This window comes from Mustelus asterias, chromosome 4 (genome assembly GCF_964213995.1).
Source record: "Mustelus asterias chromosome 4, sMusAst1.hap1.1, whole genome shotgun sequence".
NCBI classification, from domain to species: Eukaryota; Metazoa; Chordata; class Chondrichthyes; order Carcharhiniformes; family Triakidae; genus Mustelus; species Mustelus asterias.
Window position 1 is genome coordinate 36,067,571 of NC_135804.1, and position 18,668 is coordinate 36,086,238.

At 39.4% G+C, this 18,668-nt stretch overlaps 1 protein-coding gene across 1 annotated transcript in view; it reads right to left on the reverse strand.

Moving 5' to 3' along the window:
• The window catches only part of itfg1 (integrin alpha FG-GAP repeat containing 1), a 274,792-nt gene that overhangs the window by 17,476 nt on the left and 238,648 nt on the right, over nt 1-18,668 (reverse strand). Inside the window, exons 15-16 of the mRNA XM_078210834.1 lie at nt 10,918-11,042; nt 9,457-9,539 (exon numbers count right to left, since the gene is read on the reverse strand). Of these exons, the coding sequence (XP_078066960.1) occupies nt 9,457-9,539; nt 10,918-11,042 (208 nt within the window). The remainder of the gene's footprint in view (nt 1-9,456; nt 9,540-10,917; nt 11,043-18,668) is intronic.

The following is an 18,668-nucleotide window of genomic DNA, read 5'->3' on the forward strand; positions in this document are numbered from 1 at the left end:
GCTCCTATACAGTACAGTATTGATTTGGTCAGTCTCAGACCTATTGTCCAATCTGGAAGCAATTCTGAATCTTTAAAAATCTCTTCCTCCATATTGCCCAATTCTGTGTTTGATTTGGCCCATCCATATTCCCGATCAGTCAGGCAAGGTGAATTTGGAATCCATATCCGATTTAAGCATTTAGAAGGTTTGCCTCGACTTCTTTAAACCTCTGTTCCAGTAATCGAGAGTTCCCACACAGACCAGCTTTTCACTGATACCTGTGGCGGTCGCTGACCATTTTTGGTAATTGTTCTTAACCTTTGCAGAGTTTTTAAACTAATCACTAGAAGTTACTATTAACCTCTGTTCACTGCTTTCCTCCTACTGGGGAATCATTTTCAAGCAGTTGATTTTTTTCCCCCAATTGTTGCCGTGTAATCATGTGTAATGGCACTAACCTCTGAACAGGACGGTGGGGTATGGTAGAACGTACGCTCGCTAAAAATGCTATTATCCCCAGTGCTGCCTGCTTGGTTAAGTTGAAACTTTTGAGCCCTTTTCAAGGTTTGCTCATCTTTCCTCGATTGTCGCTAGGTTCTTTGAGCCAGAAACTATGGCTTTCAGTATATCTCTGGAGATTCCGCACATGCGTAGACCAGGAGCGGAATGTACAATCCAGCATTTAGAAGTTCTTTGGGTCAAAGACATTTGTAGAAAAGGAAAATAGTGCTACAACCCAGATCATGTGACCGGGAGCAAGAGCGCAGTCTTCGGAAGGGAGTGCCAGACATGCACCATGGAGTGGTCCCAAAAGGAGACCCTGGCAGGGGACAGGGAGCAGACACTGGGAGAGTTCCCAGTTGAGAAGAGGGAGTAGCTGAGAAACAGGCTCCCGGCAAGAAAAGGGGCTCAAGTTGGCAGACTTTATGTAATGAGGGCTTGGGGGAAGTTATGAAGATTTAAGAAGGCAGCAGAAGGTTGGTGACTCTGTGCTGCATAGGTACCCCTTTAGAACAGTAGTATTCTTCTCAGTGTGGCCAAAGAGCAGAGGTGGTGCTGGAGTGAGGATTTGGGAATCCAAGGAATGGAGTCTTGCAGGACAATATTGAAACCTTGTAAGGTGGGCCGTTGTTGAGGCTGTCCAAGTTGGAGTAACTTTTGGAGAGAATTCCAAGGCAAGATCTTCGAAGGTGAAGACTGGATTTCCCCCAGTAAAGTGGCTAACAGATACATTGACTCCCATCTTGCAAAACATTTTGATCAGGAAGGTGTACATGTATTCTAGCCTTTTGGAAGATCATAAGAAAGACAGAGTTTCAATGAAAATGGTCGACTCTCAGTGTTTACTGATTCTGAGTGGGTTGTTGAGAAATCCAGGGAATCTGTCTTGGTCACACCTGTCATTTTTTGTGCATTGCAGTGTGTTCAACCACACCTTGCCTGTTAATTCACAAGTACCTCGTATTAACTCTGAATGTTATAGATACAACAGGTATTAATCATTTTTTTATCTTTCTGATCTTGTGTAGTTCAATTTGTTTTGTCTGTTCAAAACCTGTGGAATCTTGTGACTTTATTCTCTTAGCAAGTGTCTTAAACCTCATATTTGTCTACACTAAACAAAAAGCTACAGGTCTATAACCAGATTGTACCAAAACTTGGGGGTCTGGCCTAGGATCATAATATAAATTGGGAACTTGTCTGGGATTTCAAACCCATGGACAAGTACAAGTGCTGTCATTTGCTAAGGTTTTGGTAGAAATAACTTTTGAGAATGTGAGGAAGCTGATAATAAGATAAGATTGCCACGGTGAATTTGATTATACTGACTGAAAAACTGAATGGCTTTATTAATTGCTATGACTTTTCTGAAGAGGGAAGATTTATCCCCAAGTGATTTGCAACAATTAGTCAAGGCTAGGATAATCACATTAGCTGGAAAGTTGAAGCTAGAGTTAAATGCAGAATTGAGCTAATAGCACGGCATTTGGAAGAAGGAAAAGATAATCCAGGTAGCAATACAGTTGAGTTGGCTTTAATTTAGTTGTCGGTGAAGCAGCTTCAACGTAAGAAAAATAAATGGAAAATCTTGAACTTGAAAAAGAGCGAACAGAAAGAATAGTGAAAGCGTAAACTTCAACTCCAGAGAGAGAAGTTAGCAAGGGAGGAAAAATAAGAGCGAAAAGAATGGAAATGCAGAAGCTTGCATTTCAAAGACAGAAAGAAATCATGTAGCATGAACTGGCTAGAAAAGGATTAGGTTACTGGTGAAAGCGAGTCTAGTAGTTGAGATGAGGAGCCAAGTCCCACTCTGAGCTTTGATACAATCAAGTGTCTTCGCCTATTGCTGAAATTCACTGAAGGTGGAGTTGAGAGATACTTTATCTCGTTTGAAAAGGTGGCTACAAAGTTGAAGTGGCTGAAGGATGCATGGCCTCCTATTTTGCAAAATGTTTTGACAGGGAAGGCGTATGTGTATTCTAGCCTTTTGGAAGATCAATCCTGAGATCAGGTGGTAGTTGAAACTGCAGTACTACGTTTACGCACTTGTCTCTGAAGCGTACCAGTTGCAATTTCAGACATTAAAGAAAATATCAAATGAAATATTTGGAGAATTTACTGTGGCGAATAAATGTTGTTTGACAGGTGATTCCTTTTGTTAGAAATAACTTTTGAGAGTGTGAGGAAGAATACTGGAGGAATTTCAAAATAGCATCCCAATAACTATTAGGTCACACCTGGAAGACCGTGAGGTTTCCAAGGTACAGGAAATAGAAAAAAAAGTTTAATAAATTTGTTTGTATCTACTGCACAATAATAATCAATTTTTGTGGTTTAACTCTTCAATACAATAAGAATGTTCCTTAGGGTTCCGTCAGTACTCTCGGGAGGTCAAAAGGCTTCTGTGGTTGGAAGTGTTTGGGATACCCTGATGCAGAGGATAATAGTGGTGTGAAGAAACAAATATGTTTTCAGTGCCTTAAAGAGAGCATCTCAAAGCCAACTGTTGGAAGCTGAATGGCGGCAGCAACAGGAATGTTTAGACAGTCCTCAGAAAAAGCTGGATCAGAAAAGGAAATGGGTGTTAAAACAGTAGCAATGGTACAAGTGAAATGTGTTCCCTCAGAACCTACTATCATGGAGAATGTGGCTCAGGATAGTCAAGGGGATTCCTCCTTCAATATTGTTGAAATGAGTCAGGTGAATAGAGGTTGAGAGAAGCTTTGTCGCTAAAGGAGAAGTATTTCCTTACTTCTCTAATGTAACAAGTAAACAAATTAATATAATAAGGGGTGGTAGGACAGTTTAGTCATTGATCACGGCTGATGACACAATTTGCATTCCAGATGGTTTAGTAAAAGAAAAGGTATTAATAGGAGGTATTCATAGAATCTACAGTGCAGGAGGCGGCCATTTGGCCCATCAAACCTGCACCGACAACAATCCCACCCAGGTCCTGTCCTATCCCAGTAACCCCACATATTTACCCTGCTAATCCCCCTGACATTAAAGGGCAATTTATCATGGCCAATCCACCTAACCCACACATATTTGGACTGTGGGAGGAAACTGGAGCACCTGGGGGAAACCCATGCAGACACGGGGAGAATGTGCAAACTTCACACAGTCATCCGGGTCCCTGGTGCTGTGAGGCCGCAGTGCCGCTGTGCTGCCCTCATGGGATTGATGAAACGGTTCCTGTGCAAAGTTAATTTGCGATGTGACTTAGTAAATGCATTTGCTGCTGTGGCAATTGGTCTCAGTTTATCTATTGAATAGGATAGATTTCATATTGGATAATGATTTGGCCAGCATAGACAATGGGTGGCAATTGTTGCAACAGCTACTTGATCATGCTGATCTCACCAAACTCCCCAAAATTACTGTGGCCAAACATGAGAAGCCTATTGCTGATAATGAACAATCAAGGCTGATGAGTGTCAAGAACCAACTTCCACGTACAAAAGAGTTTGCTAATGAAAATCTAGAACTGGTGAGAACACTGAAGTGTCAGTTACAGGAAGTAAAACACTTGAATGAGGACTTGAAATATGTAAATGATAAAATTGTGGAAGCAAATACAACAAAGATAGATCTTCAATTAAAATATGATAAACTTCAAATATCAGAAATTTCTATTAAGTATCATGAAACATACTTTGTAGAGGAAAAGGAATTGCTGATGAATCAAAACAGCTAGTTAAATGCTGAATTAAAAACCAAGACTGAGGAACTGTTGGAACTTCATCATGAAAAGAACAATCAAATTCTTGAGCTCCAATGGCATCTGGAGAACAACATGGATGGGATCTGCAGTATGGAAGAGCAGATCCAGACTTTAAAAGCAGCTTAGGAAAATGTTAGAAAACAGATTGAGGATCTAATGAGTAAATTGAAAAGATCAAAAGCACAATCAGTAAACATGGAGTGTAGATTCCAAATTGAACTGAAAGCCCATGGAAAATTATTAAGCTTGTGTAAGGGTGAGACAGGTGAGACTGAAACACAGAGAACTAAACTCAACAAAACAGTTGATGAGCTGAACCAAAGGTAAATTCAAAGTTTGCAGATGATACAAAACTTGGAAATATTGTGAACTATGAGGAGGATAGTGTAGAACTTCAAAAGTACAAAGAAATATCAGTGGAATAGGTGGACAGGTGGTAAATGAAGTTCAATGCAGAGAAATGTTAAATTATTCCTTTTGGTCAGAAGAACATGAAATGGTAACATAAAATAAAGGTAAGTGTTTATTAGTCACAAGTAAGGCTTATATTAACACTGGAATGAAGTTACTGTGAAATTCGCCGAGTCGCCATAGTCTGGCACCTATTCAGGTCAATGCACCTAACCAGCACGTCTTTCAGAATGTGGGAGGAAACTGAGTACCCAGAGGAAACCCACGCAAACACGGGGAGAACATGCCAACTCCACAGAGTGACCCAAGTCGGGAATTGAATCCGGGTCCCTGGTGCTGTGAAGCAGCAGTGCTATCCACTGTGCTACCGTGCCGCCACAAAAGGGTACAACTCTAGAGTTGGAGGAGAAGGGGAACCTGGTGTAAAAATGTGCATAAACTTCTGAAAGCAAGAGGACAGATTGAGAGAGTGGTTAATAAAGCATTCAGTATCTTAAACTTTATTAATAGTGGTACAGAACTAGAGCAAGAAGATTATGCTGAACTTGTGTAAGATACCAGATTGGCCTCAGTTGGAGTATTGCTTCCAGCTCTGGGTACCACACTAGTGCAGAAAAGATTCATGAGAATAATTCCAGGGACATGGAACCTCTTATGGAAGATAGATTAGAAAAGTTTGGACTGTTTTGTTTGGAGAAAAGAATGTGGAGAGGAAATTTGATAGAGATATTCAAAATCATGGGTGATATGGAGAGAGTAGATAGGGAGAATCCATTCCCACTCGTGAAAGGATCGCAAATGAGAGCATCCAAATTTAAAGTAATTGATAAAAGAAGTAAAAGCAATACAAAAAAAATATTTTCCGTGTTGCGAGTGGTCAATGTCTGGAATGCACTGCATGCAAATCTGGTGGAAGCAGGTTAAATCGAAGCATTTAAAAGGCATTTAGGCTGTTATCTGAAAAGAATGAATGTGCAAGGTTACATGGAGAAGATAGGAAAATGGCACTAAGGGAGAGCTCGTGCGGAAATGAATGGTCTCCATGAAAGGGGATGAGAATCACATCAGCCATGATTGAATGGCAGAGCAGACTCGATGGGCCGAATGGCTTAATTCTGTTCCTATACCTTATGGTCTTCCATACTGTAACATTCTGTAATTCTGTAAAAAGATTAACAAACTTGGAAAAGAATTGGAAAATAAAAGAGTAAACAAATACTTGGATTAAATTGTGGAAGAAGAGAAGATAAAAGTTCAATTTTTCCAGCGAAAAAGAGAAGAATATGAATGCGCGCAGAATGCTGTGGCACAGCTCTTGGATAAGCTAGAAAATGACTGAGTAAAGACGGAAAAACAACCTCGTTGCAGGTTTATTTTTTCTAGTGATCAAAACGAGGAAACAATAGAATTTGTTAAGGAGGACGTGAGTGAAGAAGATAATCTTGAAGCTGGCTGTCAATCAGACATGCATGGTTTCCATAGCAAATATAAAGGACCCATTGAAAGCTTGTTTCCATCAACAGAGAACAGGAAGAAAAACCTCCAAAGATTTTCTGTATTAAAGTTGACAAACCTATGCAAAAGTCATTTGTATCATATAGCGTGACAAATATTTATCTAAATGCAGAGAGGAAGACTGCCAAGTATTGGTTTGCAGTTACACCAGAAAGATTGAAAACCTATGGGTAAAATAGAGATACAAGCAGGTCAAGATGTTTCTAAAGAAAACTTTAAATGTATTTTCACTACCTTTGATTGTCCATGAAAAGATTAGAGGGAAACCCTATAATTGTTGATATTCTGCCCAGGGTCTAATGAAAGGATATGGGATAAAAGGCAAGTTATGAGTTATGATAATTCTATGAAGTTTAAATCCTGCTAATCGTATTTATTGCATGTACTGGCTTTTGTTTTGGTTAAGTCTTTGTAACTTCATAAAGTGATATGTGTAATTATGGGAAAATGTAGACTTTTTTGTACAGTATGTAGTAAGCTATTTGTTAGGTTTATAATATTAAGTACTTCTTGTTACAGAACTTATAAAGACATTATAAAGAAACCTTCTCTCTGGTGAAGCTTCCCTTCTCCCAAGGACAAAAGGTGTTGCGTGGGTGGGCTGGGAACGACAACTCCCACCCTGCCTCAGGAATTTCCATGCATGCGTGCACTAGGAATGGGCGGCGCCTGCACCATCCAGTGTTTAAGTTTTTCGGGCTGAGGACGGGCCCAGTGCAATAGAACAAAAAGAAAACTACACTAAAATCCAAATCATGTGACTTGGAACAGAGGGCCATAATCATAATGGAATCTCTGATACGGAGGGGGCAGGGAGAAGTCCCAAATGAGGAGAAAGGAGCCGAGAAGACGACTCCAAGCAGAAAAAAAGACTATTGTTGGTAGGCTTTACAGGAGCTCAGGAGATGCCTTGAAAACGTAAAACGGCAGTAGGAAGTTGGTGACGCCGTGCTGCGGGTCGTTGGAACAAAGGTATCTCTTTGGAGCAGTAATATTCTGCTCAGCGAAGATGAAGAGCTGAAGTTGTGCTCGTTGAGTTGGTGCTGGACTGTGGACTCGGGAACCCAGGGGAATGGAGTTTTGAGAAACGTGACTGAAACACTGAGCTGTGGGGCTACCCGAATAGCAGCAAATTTTGGAGAGAATTTCAAGACAAGATCTTCGAAGGTTGAGACTGGAATTCTTCACGAGAAATGGAGTTTCAGCAAGATTGGTTAACCCTCAAGAGTTTACTGATGTCTGGGTAAACTGTTGGGAAACCCATCAAACCTGTTTTGGTTTAATCTGTCAGCTACTATGTAGTGTGGTGCATTCAACTACAGTTTGCCTGTTAATTCATATGTACCTCATATTAACCCTGAAATTTAGAGTATAAAATCAATGTTGCAAATTGTTTTATCTTTCTAATCTTGTATAGTAAAGTTTATTTATTTTTTGTTCGAAACCCATGGAATCTTGGGGTTTTATTCTCTTCGCAAGTGTCTTGAACCTCAAACTTTGCTTACTTTAAATAAAATACATTTTATATATTCTAACTTCCATTTTCTTCGTGCTTTGTTCATTACTCATTTTTATTTACTCATCAAAATGCATTGTTCCAGTTCCTTGTTTGCACATTTATTTTGTTTCTGTGTTTTTTCTATTTCATTTCACATTTGATCATTCCCTTTGCTATTTTACTACTACTTAGTCAGCATTCACAGATCCTAAAAAAGACTTCAAACATATTCTTCAAGTGGCAACAATAATAGGCCTGATTTTGCCGTCAGCAGGAAAAGAACAATGTTCGCTGTTGATTAGACTTAAATCTTCTGTGGCTTGACACTGTGATTTGTGGTCATTAGAGAACTGAAACAGGATGGGATCAGGGACCTGTGTAAACAGTACAACCAACCTTACTGAGGCATGCTAAATCAGTCTAAATCAGGAAAGTGCAAGTTGGAACATTTAATTCCATGTATAGAAAGTGAAATCAAGAGAGGAAAAGAAAGACTGGGTTGAAAGAGATGAAAAAAATCAGAAAGAGAAAGCATATAATGAATATTCTTTTAAAAATCTCCAACAGCAAGTAAAATCTGAAGGAATTGTACTCATTTTTCAGTGCCAGAAAGGCTGTTTGGCAGTAATTAAAATTTACCATGCTATTAAAAATTCCCTCACACTTGAATGGATAAGCCCTAACATTTTTTGCAATGCTTAGTAGCAATGTAATGGATGAGTTCCACAACATCATGCTGTTTAAGTGCCAAGTTTCAGTAAGGAGCCAGCAGAATGCAGTTTCTGGAGGAGCAAGGAAACTGGGGCAGCTGCTTCCTGGTTTGCGCATACAACTGCGCAATTGCAGACACTAAGTTGTTACCTCTAACATCACTGTGAGTGCACCAACACCACAAGAACTGCATGGATTCAAGAAGACCACTCACTACCGCTCAAGGGCAATAAGGATAGACAATAATTCTTGATCCAACCAGTGATCCTACATCCCATGAACGAATAAAAAAGGATCAATCCTTCATGACAATGAGTGCTTATAGCCTCACCGTTACTCTTACCACAAAATTCAAGCCAATATTTAGTTTGGAAAAGCAGACAAGAGTCTCAGAAGTGACTTTAAAATCGATCAGTTAACAACAGTTGTTACTGCTTTGTGTTCAATTCCAATGAAAGCTATGAACTTGCAATTGTAGCAACTCGGTGAATAAAAAACATTAACACATAAATGTGCACAAACAAGATTAATAGGGTGAGCTGGGAGATGTCCTGCTTGAGCAAAATCATATACATAATAATATTTTAAATCAGAATATAGCACCATATTTTGGGGGCATATTTGAGAATAAATCAAAATGAACACAAATGCTATTAGTTCATTTCACATTATCTTCCATTCAATGTAAACAATGCTCTTGACTCAAATGTGCATTCTTGGAAAGCTTTAAAAATAATATGGCCATGTACACATAAATTTAAGAGGGATACACTGTTCAGTATTCAGGAAGATTCACTATCCAAACCAAAGGTTGCTGAATCAGGCAATGGTAGCTGCCAGAAATGACCATTTCAGCTAAGTCAGTCAGTCACTTATGGTCAGAAAACTCAAGTATTCTTCCAAACACACATATTTGTTAAAATTGTTATATATCATTTATAGTTGAAGAATCACACAGTGGTTCTAAAATAAGATACACAGATATTTGGAAGAACGACCTGACTTTCTGAGAAGAAAGGTTAACTGACATTCAAAAAAAAACATTTGTGTTAACTGTATTCCAGGAATAGACCAACATTACATAGGCATGAAATCAACTTGAAAATGTTACCTTTTTGGTGAGTCGTGAGGATATGGAATTACTATAAGTTGAGAATTTGGAATAATGGCTGTCCATTCTCGCTTTCTTATAGACTAACAAAGAAAACAAAATCAAAAATTAGGCAGAAAAAAAAAATTCACCTGAAAATGCAGTTCTTCATTCAAACTAGAAGAAGATTATTTAACATTATAGCTTATACTTATACAAGATTCCTTAGAGAGAAGATTTAGAGGCAACTTTAGTAATATTTGTCAAACAGGCAAAGCCAACACTGCATACATCCAATATCCCCAAGAATTTGCAGTGTCAGAACAATTACCTTCCCTTTGTCAGATAAGGACAAAATGTGGATACTTTGGGAGGAGTGGAAGGGGGAGGTGCTAACAACCCTACCTGAAAAGTTTGACATCATTTGCATCAACAGTGTTCATTTGATATCAATTGCACTCAAGAGCTTCATTTAGCTATCATTCAATATCAATTGCACATAAAGGCAATCATTTAACTATCATTTGACATCAATTGCACTCAGAAGCAATCATTTAGCAATAATTTAACATTACAAGTACTGTAACTGACATCAATTGCCCTAAATCACAGCAGACAAACATTTGCAATTAATAACATCACTTTAGCATTCGGACACCAAAAATGATCATAGAGTTTATTTTCCATATTTCTGAATTTCCATAGCTTCGAACAACACAAAACTGACCTAACTTTAGAAAAATCAGATCTCTTGTATTGATGATGTACTTTTATGCTTTTCTTTATAACCTGTAATTCATGCAACACACCCTGCCCAGCCCATCCTCCATTCACCCTGCATAATCTTCATTTTCAGAATTGACAAAGGTTTGGAAAAAATCACAAATCAGTTCTCTCAATCTAGAATGATGCATTGTGGAAGGGAACCTAAAAAACGATGTGAATAACTTATAAAATTTAACCACTTAAGAATCTACACAATAAAGTTTTTATCCCCCAAGGTTGCACATTATGATCTTGCAAGTCATGGCTGGAGTGGTGATGATTAGCTATTGTCAATCATGCCTGGAGGCTGCACTGCTCAAGCTTACTTCGATTGATTTTACATTTACAATGTGTATCATGCAATTATCCTCCACTTACTACATTCTGTTGGGCAAATAATACTGCTTTTATCAGGAGACCTTGTTGTAGTTTTGGTCATGAATTATGTTTATTGTAGTTCACAGAAGCTGCTTAAATGGACCCTGCTCACTGTAGGTCTTGTCCTATCCCCAGCTCACTAACTGAAATAATGCAACTTGGTGACTGATTGTGGTGTCAATAGATACTCTATTTGTTTCTAATTTTGAAACTTTCATATTTGAAACTACTTAAATAAATTTGGAAATCATACTAAACTAAAAATAAATTGAAACCTTTTTTCACATATTGATACACACAGAAATACAAAACTTCATGTCGTAACTACTGGGTTATTACCTTTTCTCCTTGAGGACGAGGAATGCCAACATAGAGATGGTCAAGAAAGTTTGCACTACGTCCGAGGCCAAGGACTACATAGGGCAGCTGTAGGGCAAAATGTGCTGATTGGCTGAGTTGTCCCGCTGCAGATAGATCAGATTAATCAAGAAAATCAAGATGCAACAAGACATGGATAGTTGGTTGACATGGAATTCCAATACGTCTAATTACGAAATTCAATTTCATATAACTTCACATTCTTTAAAACAGAAAAGCATCTTCTTTCTAAACAAAGCTTTCCCTTTATTTCTTTTTGGGGCATATTTTGTGATCGAGAACAGTTATATGCCTGGAAAAGTGATAAAGGAAAGGAAAACATCACTTAATGAGAGAGAAATTTAGCAAATAGATCAACTCTTACCACAATGCACTATTCCTATCTCGTGTTAAGTTGATTCTTCTCTACACCCTAGCTATGACTGTAACACCACATTCTGCACCCTCTCTTTTCCTTCTCTATGAATGTCATGCTTTGTCTGTATAGCGCACAAGAAACAATACTTTTCACTGTATACCAATACATGTGACAATAATAAATCAAATCAAATCAAAAAACTATTCTGTGCCACTTAACATTATAAGCAGAATTTGGTGCAGAATGGTGGTAATAGTGGTAAAGGCTGACATTTTAGTTAACTTTCTTATTGCGTAGAAAACCCTTTGCTCTATTTCCTGTCTTTTTAAAAGATATCTCGATATGATTAAAATACTACCACATGACAAATCGCACACATTGATGTTGATTGTACTGCATGCAATTGGAAATTATATCCAGAGGTAAAATAGTCTGAAAAAAAAAAAGCTAATGCCATAATATTCACCATACATAAATGCTTAATTTAAAAAATCATACCCAGGTCCGACAACTGAGTGGGACTATATTTATGAAACATTTTTCATGCTAATCACAAAAGAGAAAATGTTGCTTTGAAAATAATGGTGAGGTTAACAGTGTCCAGCTTTGTTAACATGTAAATTGGGCAGCAAACTCTGGTGACCACAGACAAATCAAGATAGTTGCTTTCTACATTGTTCTACTCCCTTGATGGTATTTTGTTAAGAGACTTGGCATTGAAATATGTGAATGTGTGTGAAGATACAGTGTCTACATACTTATTAAGCTCACCAGAAAATGTTAGGGGTTGGCCATTCCAGTTTTAAGCATATTTTTAATGGAATAATAAGTCTTAATTACTGCCAAACAATCTCCCTGGCACTGAAAATTAACTTTGACCAGTGTCAAGCCTCATTTTATTTAATTTGATTCATTATTGTCACATGTATTGGGATACAGTGAAAAGTATTGTGTCTTGCGTGCGATACTGACAAAAGACACTGTTCATAGAGTACATAGGAGAGAAGGAAAGGAGAGGGTGCAGAATATAGTTTACAGTCATAGCTAGGGTGTAGAGAAAGATACAAGATGGGTCAATTCAAAAATCTGAGGGCAGCAGGAAAGAAGCTGTTCTGGAGTCGGTTAGTATGTGATTGCAGACCTTTGCCATCTTTTCCCCAACGGAAGAAGGTGGGAGAGAGTATGTCCGGGGTGGGTGGGGTCCTTGATTATGCTGGCTGCTTTTCCGAGGCAGCGGGAAGTGTGGACGGAGTCCTTGGATGGGAGACTGGTTTGAGTGATGGACTGGGCTATGTTCACAACCCGTCGCTTCATTATCTTAATTATTGTTGGAGATTTAAAATGATAAAAGTTGTTTCCTAAGTTTCTATTTGCATATTATTGCTTAACTCCACCATTTCCCCACCTTCTTACTGTCCTCTCTGCACCCAATTTGTAAATGAATTAAATATTTGAACTGACTCTGTTTAGGCTTTGCTAGTCATTTTCAATTCTTCGCTCGGATTGGTGAAGGAGTCACAATTCTGGCAGAAGGTGCTGTACCACTTCAATGGTGTATACTAAGTTATGTTGCAAAATCCCACAGAAATGCCATGGCCAAGTACAAGTGTATGGCTATCTTGCGCTGTTCTGTTGTTCAAAATCTGGTCCAGTATTTTGCAAAGAGAAAGTAAAGCATTTTATTCATTTCCTGTTCGAAATTAGAAATAATTAAAAGAAGCTACACATATTTATGTAGCAAGCAGTAGAAGAGGGTATCTTCTTTTAAAATCATTTTTGACTGGGAGATGACTTAAGTGCGTTTATACTGCCTTACAGAGTATAGTGCCAACAGTGCACAATACACTAGTCTCACACTGCCATCAGTAATTTACTCCTTACTCTCACTTACGTCAACCCCTCTAAATGCCTCATCCATGGTTTTTGTTACTGCTGATCTTGACTTATCCACAACCCTCCTTGTTGGTCTCTAAAATTCCACAATAAACAAACTCCAGCTCATCTAACCTCCACCACTATCTGTATCCTGCCTTGCTCATCCATCAGCCTCATCCTTGAGACTAGCTTCTTATCCATGAATGCATCAAACCTGAAATTGTTCTGACTATGCTTTCAGTTATTTATTGTCAATCGTTTCAATTTTACAAACCACCCTGTATCACTTTCCATCTTCAAGAAGACATATAAACTGCAAATTGTGGTATTTGGCTCTCTTGTAACTTGAAACGGTTACAATATTACTATGTAAATACAAAACATTTGAATTTCATTTTTCTTTATGTAATAAAGTGACATTGTTTGCATTTACTCTGATAAGATTGAATGATGAAAATATTTCAAAAACAAATTGCCTGATTTTAAAGGAGTGAATCAACCATACATTTCATGCTTGACTAATACAATATTTTCGCCATTCAAGCATAGATATGGTCGGTGAAGGATTGTTATTGGCATGTCTGCAGCAATTTCTTACATATAAGTAATGAGGCAGCTTGCTATACCAAAATACCGCAGTCTTCCCCAATGTTTAGTCAGCGTGACCCAAAGAGCTTGCCAAAGAACAGAATGACACCAGATTCAGTTACATTAAACGGTTCACTTACATAAAATGCCTGTTAAATAATATTGACAATCTTTAAATGACTGTCCTAGGTCGACAAATGAAATAATCAGCCTGTTATCACAGCGATATTTTAATTGAACTCTATGTACAAATATTTAAATAAACAACAAAGAAGGTGTCTTGATTAGTAGTATTTTTTCCAGTGTTCCACCATCTCTGTGTTTTACATGTTAGCGATTCTGTCTCTGTTTTGCAGATTCTGTCTGATTTGTGTAGGTGTTCTTTCAACCCACTCTCATCTGCAACTCTACAGTTATCCCTGCTGGCGCACTGCTTCATTGCAGCAGCTTTTGTGCACAATTAGAGATCAACGGCTGTTCTGCAGAATGAGTCACCATACAGCAATCCCAGATCTTGAAAAACAGACTCTGTGTTTGTCTCAAAACCTAGCAACAAAAATTAATAGCTATGCAATCTAAAACATCTGGCAGAAGCTTAGGCACAAGTAATTTGAATTATGCTCTCCCTGACAGTACATTAACTATAGTAGCTTTTTGGTAGCAAAGGGGTGGATTGGGGAGGGTGGCAGAGAGATGGTCGGTGAAATGACAGGGCAAATAAGGAAAAGGAGGGGGGTGGGTTGTAATATTAGAGCTGTAGATTTGCTGATATTCATCTGTCTTTAGCAAAGTCCTGCATTAATCTGCTGTTACCGATATGAAATAATGGAAGGACTTACCCGTCTTAATTTATTTAACAGAATACTGTTAATTACTGAAGATTGCTAGGTACTACTGAAGACTACTGAAGATTGCGAGATAATCATGGACAAGGAACAACATTCAACCAGTCTTTGTTTAACAATTTAGAAGACATCAAAATCCCTTTACCATCACAACACCCAATCGATCTTAAATAATTCAAGGGATTTTGCCTCCACCTCTCTAGTGCATTGATGTGTTTATCATTCTCTGCATGAGGAGAACTCCTTAGTCCTAAAGATACCTTTTGAATAGTTTGGACCTTTGCCCCTTTTCCCTTCTTCCACATTTCACTTAGAATTCAATCTGGATTTATTTCCAAACAATTTTTTAGTTTACATAATTCTATCGTTCTCCACTCTGGCCCCTCCTGTCCCTTAATCTCGAAGTTCTCCAGAATCTAACATCAATGCTAGATTATTTATGCATGTCTTGGAATCCAGAACCATTTGCAGTACTCAAACTGTGGTATGACCAGAACACCATACAATTTAACTATTAATTTTATTATGTTCAACTGTTATAGCTGCTTGTTGGACATATTTACGAGCACACACTACACATTCTTTCCACTTTACCTGTTACCATTCACCGAGTATTTGTTTTCTGCAGTTTTCCACCCTATGCAGAGCCTGGGTGAGAAAATATGGGCCCTTGTGCTTCTCCTGTTTGTGGGATGCTTGTTACCCTCCCTCCCCCCTTTAAACCTCCCTTCCAATCAGGCATGTTATTTTTTCCTCCTTTCAAGATTCAAGATAGGGCGGCACGGTAGCACAGTGGTTAGCACTGCTGCTTCACAGCTCCAGGGTCCCGGGTTCAATTCCCGGTTCGGGTCACTGTCTGTGTGGAGTTTGCACATTCTCCTCGTGTCTGCGTGGGTTTCCTCCGGGTGCTCCGGTTTCCTCCCACAGTCCAAAGATGTGCGGGTTAGGTTGATTGGCCAGGTTAAAAAAACATTGCCCCTTAGAGTCCTGGGATGCGTAGGTTAGAGCGATTCGCGGGTAAAATATGTGGGGGTAGGGCCTGGGTGGGATTGTGGTCGGTGCAGACTCGATGGGCCGAATGGCCTCCTTCTGCACTGTAGGGTTTCTATGATTTCTATGAAGATTCACCAATCAATTCATAGAAATCATAGAAACCCTACAGTGCAGAAGGAGGCCATTCGGCCCATCGAGTCTGCACCGACCACAATCCCACCCAGGCCCTACCCCCACATATTTACCCGCTAATCCCTCTAACCTACGCATCTCAGGACTCTAAGGGGCAATTTTTTTTTTAACCTGGCCAATCAACCTAACCCGCACATCTTTGGACTGTGGGAGGAAACCGGAGCACCCGGAGGAAATCCACGCAGACACGAGGAGAATGTGCAAACTCCACACAGACAGTGACCCAAGCCGGGAATCGAACCCAGGTTCCTGGAGCTGTGAAGCAGCAGTGCTAACCACTGTGCTACCGTGCCGCCCATCCTCATTCATCTAACAATTCATCTAACAATCACAGAAAAGGTCCGAATAAAATAATAATGCCCATTGTTGGCACCTGAATCTATATGCAGCATGGGTCATGATTTCAAGAGCAGCAATGATATAATGCAGCATTAGTCTGTCTGTGCCCTGTAGGTGGTCTCACTGCGACTATTAGACAAACTACAGAGCACAGATTTTGCTTTAACAGCATTGTGCCAAATTGTTAATTTCACAGGAAAATATCCATTAGTTATTTATAACATCATGCAGGCGATAACAATGATTTTGGTGACTTGCAACCCAGATAAACTATTCAAGATCTTTACCATTTTGTAGAAGATTTTCTCCTGCCTGGATACGTTATATTATTCAATATAATTATTCCATATAAGGGGTGTAATTGGATTCTATTTTATCAGTAATCTCACACGGTAGAAAGATCAATGACTCCTGAGCAACCAAGTGGAATGATTGGATAGCACGGGTCATCACAGTCAGTGAGAAGTGTTGGGAGTCCTCAGGTTTCTCTGTGACACATAATTTCTAAGATGCCAGAGGACAAAGACTGTATGGGTTCACAGTTGTATTGATATTTTCTTGATCAGCAAGTCTCAAGACTCTGCTGCTCTCACTACAATATATTTTCAATATCTTCTATACAACACATCTTTATCAAGATATTTCAATACTTTAAAAAAATGAATAAAAACAACGATTGAATGAGATAAGGGTTAGGTCGACAAAAGGACAAGATCTGAAGTCAATAGAAAAGACTCGAGAATCAAGTGCTGTGTAAAACAGTTTACTGATTCACTATGAGCCCATTACACATTCCTGTCCTGGTAATTTCAGTCCACAAAGCTTGTTCACAGTAAACTTCCACTAGCAACAAAATAACCAGAACTCCAGTCATGGTTCCACTCCCTGTTCGCAAGACAATTATGGAGGATATAGGCCATCCAGCCCAGTTCATCCCATCCATCCAAATGATATATGATAAGTGTTAGGAGCAGGAGTAAGCCATTCAGCACCTTGAGCCTGCTCTGCCATTTGATGATGTGGAGATGCCCCCGGCGTTGGACTGGGGTAAACACAGTAAGGAGTCTGACAACACCAGGTTAAAGTCCAACGGGTTTATTTGGTAGCAAACGCCACTAGCTTTCGGAGCGCTGCTCCTTCGTCAGTTCTGTTCACAAACAGGGCATATAAAGACACAAACTCAATTTACAGAATAATGAATAATGATTGGAATGCAAGTCTTTACAGCTAATCAAGTCTTAAAGGTACAGACAGTGTGAGTGGAGAGAGCATTAGCACAGGTTAAAGAGATGTGTATTGTCTCCAGACAGGACAGCCAGTGAGACTTTACAAGTCCAGGCAAGTTGTAAGAGTTACAGATAGTGTGACATGAACCCAAGATCCCGGTTGAGGCCGTCCTCATGTGTGCGGAACCTGGCTATCAGCCTCTGCTCAGCGACTCTGCGCTGTCGTGTGTTGTGAAGGCCGCCTTGGAGAATGCTTACCCGAATATCAGAGGCCGAATGTCCGTGACCGCTGAAGTGCTCCCCAACAGGAAGAGAACAGTCTTGCCTGGTGATTGTCGAGCGGTGTTCATTCATCCATTGTCGTAGTGTCTGCATGGTTTCCCCAATGTACCATGCCTTGGGACATCCGTTCCACTCTCTCCACTCACATTGTCTGTACCTTTAAGACTTAATTAGCTGTAAAGACTCACATTCCAATCATTATTCATTATTCTGTAAATTGAGTTTGTGTCTTTATATGCCCTGTTTGTGAACAGAACTCCCACTCACCTGACGAAGGAGCAGCGCTCCGAAAGTTAGTGGCGTTTGCTACCAAATAAACCTGTTGGACTTTAACCTGGTGTTGTTAGACTCCTTACTGCCATTTGATAACATTGCCTACATTATACCAGTGCCTACAATTCAAAATGAATTGGTTGTAAAGCAATTTGGGACAACATGAAAGGTGCTATATAAATGCAGGTGTAATAAAAGACAAAACCTACAGCAGTAAGCAGCATGACTATAGCAATGGTGAAACTGGAGGTCCAATGGTGACTCTCTAAGGATAATTAATGACAGAACAATCAACTGAAGTTAGGAAAGTGGCTAGAAAGAAAAAACTACATTTACAAAACAATTCAACTTTTGTTGCTAGTGGAAGTTTACTGTGAACACAACCGTACCATTCTGATCTTCCTGGCACCAACCAACAATATACCATAAATAGATTCTTCTCCTTTTACGCTAAAGACACTAGCCAGAATTCTCCGGCCGTTCACGCCAGCGGGATGCTCTGGTCCTGCCGACAATGCGCCTCTGACCACAGGTTTTCCAGTGGCATGGGGTGGCTTCAATGGGAAATCCCATTGACAGTGGTGGGACCAGAGAATCCTGCCATCTCCCGCTGCCGAGAAACACGTGGTTGATAGGCTGGAGAATCCCAAGGATTTTTCAATCAGACATCCTTTAGCAGCTCAGAAAAAACATAGGTTGAATTGTTGGTCTGAATTTTTTTTTAAAAAAAGAATGATACAT